General features: G+C 32.9%; 1 protein-coding gene across 1 annotated transcript; it reads right to left on the bottom strand.

Moving 5' to 3' along the window:
- Window positions 1-3,409: 3,409 nt before the first annotated feature.
- On the bottom strand, window positions 3,410-14,454 carry LOC143044464 (uncharacterized). Its single transcript, XM_076216501.1, has 8 exons — window positions 14,237-14,454; window positions 13,662-13,831; window positions 10,824-10,974; window positions 9,124-9,308; window positions 8,182-8,338; window positions 7,718-7,801; window positions 5,760-5,835; window positions 3,410-4,327 (listed from the first exon to the last, which is right to left on the bottom strand). The coding sequence occupies exons 1-8, from the start codon at window positions 14,304-14,306 to the stop codon at window positions 3,838-3,840; spliced, it is 1,383 nt and encodes a 460-aa protein (XP_076072616.1). The 5' UTR covers window positions 14,307-14,454; the 3' UTR covers window positions 3,410-3,837.
- Window positions 14,455-15,074: the final 620 nt, after the last annotated feature.

The following is a 15,074-nucleotide window of genomic DNA, read 5'->3' as shown; positions in this document are numbered from 1 at the left end:
GAAGTATAAGGTCTAACTCCGCCTATTCATATTGTTTACAGATGATAATCTTAATGACAATGCTTGAACAAACATTTATACAACACAAAGCAAACTAGACAACCAAAGTCTCAGTCTACATGCATTAGGAAATTAGCTCTAATGTTGTTGGTTTTTTTTGATAATTTTCTTTTGATGCCAGATCTTAGATAATTGAGTCATACTTTTGAACGTCTAGCAGCAGGAATTTCCTGTGTATTCAAAACAAGAACAAATTAACATAACAATCAAAAGTTAAGGTGGACAAAATGAAGACAGAAATTTCAAATCCCACTTGAAAATGAGGGTATATTATAAAGGTGTCAAACAAATCACACACGCATATCTCCGATATTATATGCAAGGATTCTTTAACCTACAAGGAACGTGAAGCTCATCCAATCATAGACAAACAGACTTCCTCCAAACTGTGGGATTAACAGCTTGATCCAAGAATCAATAAATTACCATATTTTAATACACCAGTTAACACTTGGAGTGCAGATCTTAGTTATAGATATTTCATATCTTTTGGATAGTTTTGTGGTGTATCGTAAATTATACCATAGCTTTTGTTGAAACTCCCGGCAATAACCTCACGAGACGAAGTCGAGTGAGGTTGCCGAGGGGTTTCAACAAAAGCTATGGTATAATTTATGAAACACCACAAAACTATCCAAAATATATGAAATATCTGTTTTAACCTATCGCATATATTGCTGTTTAAAAATGTGTATTTCATATATTTTTGTTAGTTTTTACTTTAAAAATACTTTAATAAGAATCAGTCAAATTACCCTTTTTGGACCTTACACATTAAGCTCCGCCTACTTTCTGAAATAAGCACGGGCTTCTGAAACAGCGGGAACATCAGTTAGACAAGATTTTTCGACACCGATGGATGCTCATCTACATTGGTGACGGGTAACGTTACAGTCGAAATAAATTGGATGTTCTGCATATGGCTGCAAGAGATATTTTAAAAGATTTCCGGAACCCCAGATTAAAAGTTGAACTGCAAAGGGTTAGTGATTTTTTTTTTATTTTATCAAAATGTTAAGGTTTATGACCCCTTCTGTAGCCATTTTTGTACGAATTTTTTAAACATCAATTGTATCAAAACTACAGTTATAATGAATAATAGAGACAGGCCATTTTGTACATATACAAGGGGGGAACTTGATGGAAAGCATTATAATTTACTGTTTCATTGCATTTAAAAGAAAAAGAGTACTTTGTGGCAAATAATCAAAGATTTTTATAGAAAATTCACAGCCTTTAATACACAGCGTTTTGTAATAAGATTTGAAACACATATTACTCACTTGCTTTTCTATGCTGTTCTAGTGTTTATTTTTTACAAAAAGTTCTAACCAACCTGTAAATTCCAAAATACCTCGTGCTTAGTCACTAAAGTCGAGCGCACCCTAAAAGGTGTACTTGATTTGGTCCATATTTTTATTTGTTTTAACCAATAACGACATTAATAAACTTGTTGTAAGGAAATCAATGCTAGCACTGCATGCAATGACCTATATCTATCACATCAACTTGCCAAATATGATAGAACAAGGATAAAGGCTGTGGATTTTCTATAAAATTTCCATATGTTTAGCATTGAATCAACAGAAGGGTACATAATCCTTAAATGTTCGAAATGTTTGAATTTTTATTGTTGATTAATTTTATAATTCTGTGGAAATTTGAATCTCAAGAATCTTTTGGTGAGTTTGGATGAATAATTCCACGTTTTTATTTGTACCAGAACCCCAGGTCGACGCATTAATTAACACGGAATTCAAAATGTCCACGATTAAAATTGCATGCGATGTATATTCTAGATAATTTAAACAAAATGTTCAGCTTCATTTTAAGGAACCTTTCTATTTTAATTCTTAAACATAATTGTTATTACTTAAGCAACCTCGTTAACAGTTTGGATTTATATCAAATCGGATGGGAATCCAGGATTTTTAAAGGGGGAGGGATCTAGCAAGTCAACATTTAAGGTAAAACTATATTTAAAAAAAGGACTACGCATCTACCATACATGAAGCTCCTTGAAAAGGGCGTGCCTTCCGCTCCTTCCTCCCCATAAAAATGTGCCTCGGCAATTTTAAACCCTTTTACCAAATTTATTCAGTCGTGTAGCTGTACAATGGAGGCTATGGGACTACAATCTAAGTAGACATCAGATTCTGAATCATCGAAAAACAACTTATATTTTCATGTATAATTTGATAATTAAATTTTAACACATTTATACCTTTTTTTAAATTTGTTCTTGACAATTTTTTGTTTATTTGAAAATATAGGGACAACGGAGTTGGTGTACGTGGGTTCGATTCCCACCCTAGGCATTCGTTTATATCGGCTGGTGCAAAGCGGGCAGTTTAGCTTAGTGGCCCCACATTGACTCTGTTGTTCATGTCAATTTAAAAATTCAGGCGGCCTCCTTTAGGTCTTGCCATCTGTGTTTTTCTTTTCGAAAATCATGCACAACAAAACCATGGTATAATTGTGAATATTATACCATAGATACCTATGGTATAATTTTCGGTTATTGAGATTTATACACTTGTTGCATTCCCATAGGTTACATTGTACAGCTATAGGTTAAGATTAGTTAGCTCGCTAAATCTATTGACAACGTTTTTTGACTAGGTAATATTGAGCATTCAAAGTTAAATAAAAAAAGAAAAGAAAGAGAGGATTTCACAATGTTGCCAAATTTTCTAAACAGCAATATGTGACGCTGAAATGATCCGATGTCCCGAACTTGTATCTGCATGTTGAAGATTGCATGAAATTGAACAGAGTTAATCTAACGAGAATAATGTCAGTCGTTTTATTCCGCCGATCTCCGTCTAATCTTCGAATGCCTAGAGAGCGCAGAATTGTTCGAGTTAGAGTTAATCAGCAAGTGAGTTATAGCCGATTGCATTGAGTGTGTACGTAAAGGTATTTTTTTTTTGGTTAGCTTGATGCTAGCCGAACCGTTAAGTCATTATAAGGTTAGGTACTCTCTTTTAAGGGTGGACTAGTCCGACAGATAAACAATATATCTGTCTGTAGAACTAAACTACTTCAAAAAGAATAGGCGCTTGCAACGGACAGTTGTTATATCCCCGCCGTATCGGAGAGGGCATTTGAATTGGTTGGTGTAGTTGTATCTGAGAGTGAACTTTTTGGAATTTTTGGTTCCTCAATGCTATTCAACTTTGTACTTGTTTGGCTTTATAAATATTTTGATATGAACGTCACTGATGAGTCTTATGTAGACGAAACGCGCGTCTGGCGTACTAAATTATATTCCTGGTACCTTTGATAACTATTGACTTGTATACTTGTATTTCTGCATTGCTTAATTTAGAAAAAAATTTAAATGGCATAAATTTAACCTTCTTAATCAAAGTCATGCTAATGACACATTTCTAACAAAATCATATCATTTCATGGATTACAATAAAGACTCTGGCAGACCTTGCAGAAACTTGCGCAACATTAAGCAATGTTACTAGTATATCCGAGTATTGCACATAGTCAGCACAATCACTATGACCACAACATATTTCTTTTCAGAATCAAGACATGGCAGATTCTAAGTTTTGTCGTATCCATAAATTATTCCTATCAATATTTTATTCACTGTCTACTTATTTTGTATTTAATTATCTTTGTTTAGAAAATTGTCAAAAGACAAATTGTTTTATATACTGCGACTACTTCTTAATGAAACTAACAGTACAGAGATTGCAAAGCTTTGAAGCGTAAGCACACATAAATTTACACGAAAAGACTAGTGTTCATTGCTGTATCCTATAGGTTGTGATGAACATCACTTATCTTCAATGTTACTCCTTCAAACATTTTATCAGGTGTATCCGTCGAATGCAAACGGGAATCTTCCTCAAATCCAACATCTGCATATTCTTGGGATTTTTTGCGCTCCTTTTTGTCATCCATTTTGCCAGACACTAAAGCTTTATTTTTGGACGCGATATTTAAAACATAGTACGAGCCTTCTTCTAAAGCATAGTCGGTGTCTGTATCCCCACTGCTCTTCACTGATTGAAGGTTAGAAGGTGATTCACTGTCGTCGTCAAGGATACTAGGGGTAGAACTGTGAACGTTTTCAATTTTTGTTATAACACAAGGGTCCGGACTGCCAGATACGACATAGTTTGGGTTGTATATTATGTTTATATTTTCGTTCTCATAATCGGCTGGTGGGTTTTGTTCTTTTTTCTGTAGCGTGGCATACTTGTCAAGACCGGTTTCGACTTTATTTCTCTTTTGCCTGCTTCTTCTGTTGAATAAAAAGACATCATATAAGCATTGTACAAGAACAAAAATGATGTGTTTAAATAAGTTATGGCATGCCTTTACTAAAATAAGATTACAGCAGAATGCATTGAGTGTGTATAGGTATAGGCAGAAACTTGGTTAGCTTGCTTCTTAGTTGAACCATGAAGTCATTATTAGGTAAGGTATACTACCCTCCTTTCGGAGAAGTCTAGTCATACAGACAGATAGATTGGTTATCTGTCGGTCAAGTCTACTTTTAAAGGAGGTAGTTTACCTAACCTAATAATGACTTCACGGTCAAGCTAGCAAGCAAGCGCCAAAGATATTACCTTTACCCACACAGTCAATGCATTCTGCTGTAAAACAAGTCTTAAAAGAAAGATAAGACCTTAAAGGTCAATTAACACAGACAAAAATAAATTTTAAAGTTTAAGTGAACAAAATATGTTCATAGTTTTTGTATGTTTGTTATATAAATGTGTATTCGTGTTAGTAGATACAAAAAATTGAGAAAGGAAATGGGGAATGTGTCAAAGCGATAACAACCCGACCATAGAGCAGACAACAGCCGAAGGCCACCAATGGGTCTTCAATGTAGCGAGAAATTTCCGCCCCGTAGGCGTCCTTCAGCTGGCCCCTTAAAATATGTATATTAGTACAGTGACAATGGACGTCATTCTAAACTCCGAATTATACACAAGAAACTAAAATTAAAAATCATACAAGACTAACAAAGGCCAGAGGCTCCTGACTTGGGACAGGCGCAAAATTGCGGCGGGGTTAAACATGTTTATGAGATCTCAACCCTCCCCTATACCTCTAGCCAATGTAGAAAAGTAAACGTATAACAATACACACATTAAAAAGTTCAAGAGAAGTCCGAGTCCGAAGAAGGTGTAACAAAAGAAAAAGAAAATGACAATAATACATAAATAACAACAGACTACTAGCAGTTAACTGACATGCCAGCTCCAGACCTCAATTAAACTGATTGAAAGATTATGTCTTCATTATATGAATATCAGTCACAATACCTCCCGTTAGGGGTTTAATATCATACTTTCATAAAATATATGAGAAGAACATAACCCGTGTCATGCCAACAACTTTTTTTTAAATAAATGTGTTTAGTTCCGATGCAAAGACCCTATAAGTGAATCAATATTAAAACCAAAATATGCAATCTTTAATGACCTGATAACAGTATCGTAACTATAACCCTTCTTAATAAGTCTGTTTAAAGGTTTTGTAAGCTTTTGAGGTGAATACTGACATTTTTGTGCTTTGTAAAGAATATTACCATAAAAGAGTGGATGTGAAATACCTGAACGTATAAGATGTCTGCATGTTGAGTTATATTTACGAATTATTTCCAAATACCGATGATAAAATTTAGTAAATGTTTCGACTGTATTTGTAATAGCAGTAAATACCTTTTCCAAATGATTAATCCGTTGACTGCGAAGACAGTTGCAATACAAAACCCAACTGTACTGATCACATAGATAGCTATAAATAGTATAAAATCATTAAGTCCCATTTACAGATTTCTTATGCAATAGAAAGTATTTATAATATATAACAACCTTCAACAATGATCAAAACTCATACAGCATAGCAAGCTATTTAAGACAACAATAAGAATAATTGTACAATTAAAACTAAAAGGCTATCATAGAAACTGATGTGGTGCGCACGATATCATACGTTTTTTTTAACTGTAACATCGGTGTCATATGTTTTCACAGTAACATCAATATCATATGTTTTCACTGTAACATCAATATCATATGTTTTCACTGTAACATCCGTAATCATACAATTTTTATACGACCGCAAACATTTTTGCGGTCGTATATTGGTATCACGTTTTCGTCGTCGTCGTCGTCAGCGTCGTCCGAAGACGGATGGTTTCCGGATAATAACTTTAGTATAAGTAAATATAAAATCAATAAAACTTTAACACAATGTTTATAACCACAGATTGATTTTGGGGGTTATGGTCCCTACGGTTTAGGAATTAGGGGCCCAAAGGGGCCCAAAACAAGCATTTATCTAGTGTCAGGACAATAAGTTGTGTATAAGTTTTACAATTGTTCTGAAATTGTACCACAATGTTTAATACCATAAGAAGAAGGTTGGGATATATTTAAAGGGTTATGGGACAAACCGTCTAGGAATAAAAGGCCAAAAAGGGACCAAAACCAAGCATTTTTGTAGTTTCCAGACAATAAATTGGAGTTTCTTTGTCCAGAATGGTTGTTGAATCACCTAAAACCAATGCTTTATGAAATCTTCTTTGAAAATTGGAGTTATCTTTCTTTGTCCAGAATAGTAGTTGAATCAACTTAAATCAATGCTATATACAATATACAATGTAATACATGTATTCACTTTACTATCAACTGATAAATTAAAGCAATCTTTACCATTCAGTGAGTACAAGCACTTTGATTACCATTCTAGGGTTGTGCCCCTTTACAACTGGTAAAATTTACGATTTTTTTAGTTTCTGTTCTCTTAACTTAAGTTTGTCTCAACTAAATTTAATTAAATGTGTATATAATGCTTATTACCTCTAAACTCAGTTTATTAAGCTCATTTTTTGGCAGCTTCACTTTTACAGGTTTTGGGTTATGTCCCTTTATAACGTTATATGCTAGCGAGGGCATCATCTGTGTCCCTTTTGACACATTCCCAATGCATTTGTTTTTTTAGAAGTTAATACGTATTAATTAAAATTAATTTTAACCATGACATTTTATATTTTAATATTTTATGAAGTATTTAAATGAGTAGTTATTGTTGCAAACTCCATTAGAAATTTGGATTGAGATTATTTTTGAAATAAGGGAAAAGTGGCGGTGAAAAATAATTTGGGGGGGGGGGGGGGTCAATTTTTCTCATTTCAGATTTCAGAAAATAAAAAGTGTTTTTTTTTTAGATGATTAATATTCAACAGCATAGTGTTCTGCTCAAAAGTAAAAAAAAAAAGTTCATAAGACCTCATTCATTCTGTGTCAGAAACCTATGCTGTGTCAACTATTTAATCACAATCAAAATTTAGAGCTTGAATGTTGTGTCCATACTTGCTCCAACCGTTCAGGGTTCTACCTCTGCGGTCGTATAGAGCTGCGTTCTGCGGAGCATCTGCTTATTATTACATCAGTATCAAATTACGTGTTTTACTGTAACTTTGGGGTCATATGTTGTATAATGTAACTTCGCTATCATACATTTTTTTTATGTATCATCAACAATCAGCAAAGCCCATACCGCATAGTTAGCTATACATTTTAACTGTAACATCGGTATCATACGTTTTTTTTTGTGTTATTTAGGTACATGTATCATCAATTTTTATTGTACAGTTATGTGATAGTTTATATACCTGTCTTTGATGTTCTATCTTCGACATATTTTCCTTTTCCTTCCAGAACTTGACTAGGAATTGGTAAGAATTGCGTACTATTATCTATATAAATAACATACAGTGATGAATTTCAGACAAAAGACACCAAAAAGAGTAGTTATCACGGTTATACAATTCCCTATTATTTTTTAAATATACCTTAATTTACAAAAACAAAACGCAAAATTTACAACAACATTATCTTATAATAAAGACATTTGAATATATCTGTGTTCAGTCAGAACGCTACCGTTAAATACAATTAGCTCAGAACTAACATAACTAACATCCAAAGAGAAAAAAAATAGACCTGTTTTTACCATATTTTATATTTCAAATTGTCCGGCCAGAGTCTTGACAAGCTTTAAATCATAAAGATTTCAACCTTCGGTGTTATAAAGGACAAGAGCATTACGACCAAATGGACAAAATATATATAATACCTTCGTAGATATAAGCAGTAAATCCATGATTTCCGAAAGGTTCTTCTGTATGATATATTATAGAAAATTGTCCTGGAGGTACACTAATTGGCTTTGGTATGTCTTTCCCACAGTAAGTGCCTATTTCTGGAGAGTTGTAGGTAGTTCCCTGTTTAATCTGTTTCAAAAAGGGATAGAAAAAAATAATTGTTAAAGCAAAAGATTTATCAACCAATAAGGGGAAAACGGTAGTTGGGTTGAAGTCATAAAACTTTGCTCAGTGCTCGGAGCACAAAAATCATGATCGAAACATGAAATCCAGCATTTTGATTGGTTGATTCTTGAGTCTGAGTACAAAAATCGTACTCGAAAGTTTTATGACCGCAAGGCCTTAAGATCGATGATAATTTCAGAGTCTATGAAACCTAATATGCTGGCCGTTACAAGGAATCATTCTTGATTTGCGCGTCGGAATTATGATCAATTATTTTTCATAGTTTTACATGTTGTAGTTCTTTTTAGGCTGATTCGAAAGGTGATGTTTCTTCGCTTTGGTACCTCTCATTCAGCAGGGACTTTCTATATTCGGGTAACAAGGGACTTTATATTCGGGTAACCAGGGACTTTCTATATTCGGGTAACAAGGGACTTTATATTCGGGTAACCAGGGACTTTCTATATTCGGGTAAACAGGATGACGAAATTTATTAATGTATCTATAAACGGATTATAAATGTATGACACTAGCGATACGCCATTTCTGCTTGAAAATCGTAATGTATCGGGTAAGAAAGTAGGTAGCTCTATCGTTATGCATGGATATCCGCTTCCGAATTAAAATTGACCAAGCTAGATTCACTAGTATAATTTAGTCAATGAAAGCTATTTTAATTTCTGTTTGATAATCTTTTGTACTTAGTTAAATACATGTAATTGTAACAGAAGAATGAAACATAAAGTTACCTGAATATATTCAAATGTACATCCTTTACTTTTATCCAAATTAATAGATGTAAACTTCAGTATTACTGGACGATCGTTCTCAATAAGATAAACCAAGTCTGTGACCAATGGGTCCCTATTGGGATCAGAGATATAATCTAATGATTGGTCTGTACTGTTGATCCTCTTTATACAATCTGAACAGTCTGTAGAAAGGATATCAATGTGGTTATTGAAAATAAGAATCAACCGAGAAAAAATCCTTTTATATTAAAAATCAATAGGCTTCAACTTGAAATTTCAAAACCACGACACAGTCAATTAAAATTTCAACATCAATAAATATTTTTACAATGGTAAACAAGATAAGCTAGCATGATCACTTCAGAAATAAGTTGTTGAAAAGTCAGTAGATAGATATAGGAAGATGTGGTGTGAGTGCCAATGAGACAACTCTCCATCCAAATAACAATTTAAAAAAAAAGTAGATATGGTTTTTTTCTGATTAATTAGAAACTAAAGCATGACCAATCCAAAATATCTTAAATATGGTTAATATAGGAGACGCCGGATGCATTTAATACGACGATGAAATACAATTCTTGTGTATGAGAAGTTTATCATAATTCCACAAAAAACATTCATGTATACATATTTGAGATAAATTCATTAAGAGCTCATTGGAAACTTAGATCTCGCTGCCAAACATTTAAAATCGCACCTGTTTAGAAATATACTCCACAAAACAAATGCATATTGAAAATCATCATCGCAACCATGAATATTAACAAAGGGAAAGTGAACGTTCACCTTTTTGTCATAAGATCACAGAGATAAGTTCTTATCCAAACGCTTTTTCTTATATCTTTAAATAATAATATTTATTCTGTAAAATTCTCGAGAATAAGATTTTTCAGTTAACATTTTCTGTACAGTAATAAGCTGGTTTCTTTATTCTGTACATCCTTCATTTCTCAGATCATTATCCTATAAACTTATTCTTTTATATTCCACAGTTATTCTTTATACTTTTGCTCCCTATTATTCTTTATACTTTTGCTCCCTATTATTCTTTATACTTTTGCTCCCTATTATTCTTTATACTTTTGCTCCCTATTATTCTTTATACTTTTACTCCCTATTATTCTTTATACTTTTACTCCCTATTATTCTTTATTCTTTATACTTTTACTCCCTATTATTCTTTATACTTTTGCTCCCTATTATTCTTTATACTTTTGCTCCCTATTATTCTTTATACTTTTGCTCCCTATTATTCTTTATACTTTTGCTCCCTATTATTCTTTATACTTTTGCTCCCTATTATTCTTTATACTTTTGCTCCCTATTATTCTTTATACTTTTGCTCCCTATTATTCTTTATACTTTTGCTCCCTATTATTCTTTATACTTTTACTCCCTATTATTCTTTATACTTTTACTCCCTATTATTCTTTATACTTTTGCTCCCTATTATTCTTTATACTTTTGCTCCCTATTATTCTTTATACTTCTTTATACTTTTGCTCCCTATTATTCTTTATACTTTTGCTCCCTATTATTCTTTATACTTTTGCTGACTTTTCTCTATTCTTTGTTTTATTTGGCCACTTTTCTCTATTCTATAAACCCCATCCAGACCCTCATAATTATATTTACGTGATGAGTAAATACTCCATTATTGATTATTATGAATACGTAGGTTATTTTTTTATACGCACTGTAAAATTCGGCCTTGAAGGTATTGGAATCGACAGGAGCTTCGGATACTAAGGTCAGTGTCAAAACACCAGAGACAGCAAAAATAGGTCTAGGAATGGAACTTCCACAAAATCTAACTGGCTTATCTGTGTCTTCTGTACCATCTTTAAACTAGGAGAAAAGTAAACAAATAATAATAGACATAGGTCACATAAATACCATAGATACATGTCAAATTAACACAGATACATGTCAAAATAACACATAGATACATTCATTTCTTAATTTGGCGTATAAATATTCGCATACGCTTAAATCAGTAATTCGGTTTTCACACATATATATCTAGATTTCGCGCCTTTTCTCTTGTCGAGAAAAAATTACTGATCAGTTCGACACGTATATTTTGCATTCACGATATGTAATTGCAGTTATATCTTTTTCTGATTGAACATTTTTATATTTGTAGAATTCCTTCCAATGTTCGGAGACCCAGAGACCACGATTTACATGATTTACATGACCAGAGTTGTCACAATTTATTTCTATTATTTATTAAACTGATCAGTACAATTTCTCATCCCAAATTGCTTTTTGTTTTATTTACGTATTATTAAGACAATTTTTATGTTCGTATGAGTATAGCGAAGAAGAACATAAATGTCAAATTAACACAGATACATGTCAAAATAACACATAGATACATGTCAAATTAACACAGATACATGTCAAAATAACACATAGATACATGTCAAATTAACACATAGATACATGTCAAATTAACACATAGATACGTGTCAAATTAAAACATAGATGCGTGTCAAATTAACACATAGATGCATGTCAAAATAACACATAGATGCATGTCAAATTAACACATAGATGCATGTCAAGTTAAAACATAGATACATGTCAAATTAACACATAGATACATGTCAAATTAACACACAGATGCATGTCAAATTAACACATAGATGCATGTTAATGTCAAATTAACACATGGATGCATGTCAATGTCAAATTAACACATAGATACATGTCAAATTAACATATAGATACATGTCAAATTAACACATAGATACGTGTCAAATTAAAACATAGATGCGTGTCAAATTAACACATAGATGCATGTCAAATTAACACATAGATGCATGTCAAAGTTACACATAGATGTGTGTCAAATTAACACATAGATACATGTCAAATTAACACATAGATGCATGTCAAATTAACACATAGATGCGTGTCAAATTAACACATAGATGCATGTCAAATTAACACATAGATACGTGTCAAATTAACACATAGATGCGTGTCAAATTAACACATAGATGCATGTCAAATTAACACATAGATGCATGTCAAATTAACACATAGATGCATGTCAAATTAACACATAGGCACGTGTCAAATTAACACATAGATATGTGTCAAATTAACACATAGATACGTGTCAATTAACACATAGATGCGTGTCAAATTAACACATAGATGCATGTCAAATTAACACATAGATGCATGTCAATACAATAAAATATCACTGTGATTATATTCCTTGCCATGGCATACTAGAATACACACGTGTGAACGGGATTATTATCACAACATTCAACAATTCCAGTGTCAACCGATTGAACACATTCGATGAGTGGTTTACATCAATGCAGTTGCCTTTTTTGTTCAATTTGTCGTTAACCCAACTACTTTTTCTGTCCTCATTTTATGAGTTGTCTGAAATGTTTTATTTACTCATTTCCAGACCCGTTTCAGTGAGGTTGAAGTTGCTTATTGTCTAAATTTTTAAATCGCGTTTTTCTAATAATGCTTTGTCATTTCTATATTTTTCATTGGAAATGTACAAAAATGATATGTCGAAATGTTTCTACGATTGTTCTTATTAGGTTAGTTATGTGATTGAGTGTTGGCTGCTTAACCTCCAGTGGCAAGTATTTCAAACATGTTAAGGACGAAAACAAACAATATCCAATAGGCAGGTCCTGTTACAGTAAAACAGGCCATCAGGGATGAAGGTCGGAGAAGTTTGGACTGCCACTTGAAAATGAGAGTATATTGGATAGGAATAGACATTTTGGCTTGGAACAGACCACCTTCGGATCCGTGAAAGAGTTCAAGCAGTTGCCAGGATTGTTTGATGTACAAAGAACATATCACTCTCTGAATACGTGGGATCGGATTAAACCTCCCCATTATGACGGGGCGTGTCTATATACTTGTACACCCACCTCACAGTCAAACGGAATCCCCAGATTGGCCATGGTTTTCCTGTCGGTCGGGTGACTGAAGTAACCATATTTCTATTTCCCAGTCACCGAGATGTTTTATGGCATGAACAATTACACTTAAAATCTACTCATTTAGGTAAAGGATGAAGTTTCCGATGACTGAAAGTGCAAGAAAGTTGTTGCAATGGTTCCTTAACGTATACATACAGCGTAATGTGGAGAAGCAAGCTATATGTAGAATTATCAAACGAGTACGACTTTGGAAACATCTTGACTTAAATTATCTTAAATTTCCCATAAAAGTATAATAAATTATGTTATAAAGATTGATAAGAGCTAGTTTGTAAACCATTAGGTCTTATTCATTTCTATATGTTTGCAAAAGTGTGCAAACTGTCATGCAGCCTCTTAAATAGTTTCTCTTTTGTAATTCTATTTTATTTGATGCATTGTTCAAACTAGCGACATTGCTGTAATTCTTCGTTCACAATGACGTAATATACTTATAGTAGTATCCTGTACGTAGTATAGTTGTCCTTGTAATATGTTTGTTTTTACATAATCTCTTTCTAATAACGAGTCACTAAAACATAAAAACAAACTGAGATAGTTTACCTCTATATAACCCTTTACACAGCCTGATGAATTTTGAATGTTGATATTAAGAAACCTTAATATAACTGGATCTCCAGAAGGATTATTGATCACATATGTACAGTTAACATTCCTCCGGCCTTTTGGTGGCTGTATCGTTCCAACTGACGAGTTTATCTGTTTGCTGCATACTGGAAAATTCAGAATAAACAATTCTCATATGCATTCTTACGGAAAGCTTTTCAGTTTACGTTTATACTTTGAAATAATTTACAGTTAAATTTTTGATGTTCACTGTAGAAGACGAATGATTCAAGATTGGCATATTGCAGAAATGTTGCCTGGCGTAAGAGAAATGTAGATTGGCGTAAGAAATATGTAGATTGGCGCACGAGAAATGTATATTGGCAGAAGAGTAATCAAAAATTTCATTTAAAAAGTGTCCTTTAAAAAAATATCCGATAAAAACGTTGAATGTAAATCATATGATCCTTCGAATTCTTATATTAAAGGACTTTTAAAAACTGCACAATCATGTTTTTTTTTTAAAATATGAATTAAGTTCGTTAAAGGACATGCAAAATCGAAAAGCTTACCGCTGACGCTCTCTTCTGCGCAGTATAACAAAAGACCCGTTACAACCAAAACAAAACACAGCCTATCCATTTTAACCCAACTAGTTGGTACACATCCTATTCGCAAGTAACATATTAAATGAAAATCTGTCAAACCAAGTTGATCGGATATAATACTCAAGTGTTTGGCGATTAGATATTATCAATATATTTTCAAAACAGGAGGAAAGCCGGAAAAACTACGACATATATCGGATATTGTTCACGTTGTTAAATACACGCATAGGATTGTACTTCTACATTCTTTCATTACAAAAAAGCTAAAATAAGGATAAGCACGTACAATATATTTGATATACATGTATTTGATACAAACTACGCCAAAAGACGTGTAATGCAGTTATATCATGCGTGCATAATACTCGCGAGCAAGACCATTTTTTATTTATTTCAAACACATGCTTTTTAATGTAAATCTTATTTTGTAAATACGTCTTCAATGCGGTTACAGATTATAATGAATCGCCCAGTATCATACTAACAGTTATTAAAGACACACTCAACCATAATGAAATTAAAACAAAATTAGCTTGAGTTTTTCAGAACTCAATTAGCTTGAGTTTTTCAGGATAGCGATTCAAACGATTGCATTTGCCATCGGAAGTCGTTCTCATTTTTTACAAGTTAGTAAGATAAGATATTACAGTACTTTTCATCAACGCTATATTCATAGCAATATAATATACTGCCATTCCCGAAAAAAGTGACAAATACAAAATATGTTTCAACTATTGCTACTTGAAAAAAAATAATCTCATTTTTCATCTTATAATTGCTGTATGATATTCAGGATTTGGTT

This window comes from Mytilus galloprovincialis, chromosome 9 (genome assembly GCF_965363235.1).
Source record: "Mytilus galloprovincialis chromosome 9, xbMytGall1.hap1.1, whole genome shotgun sequence".
Taxonomy (NCBI): domain Eukaryota; kingdom Metazoa; phylum Mollusca; class Bivalvia; order Mytilida; family Mytilidae; genus Mytilus; species Mytilus galloprovincialis.
The sequence above is the reverse complement of the archived record's forward strand: the minus strand, read 5'-3'. Positions and strand labels throughout refer to the sequence as shown.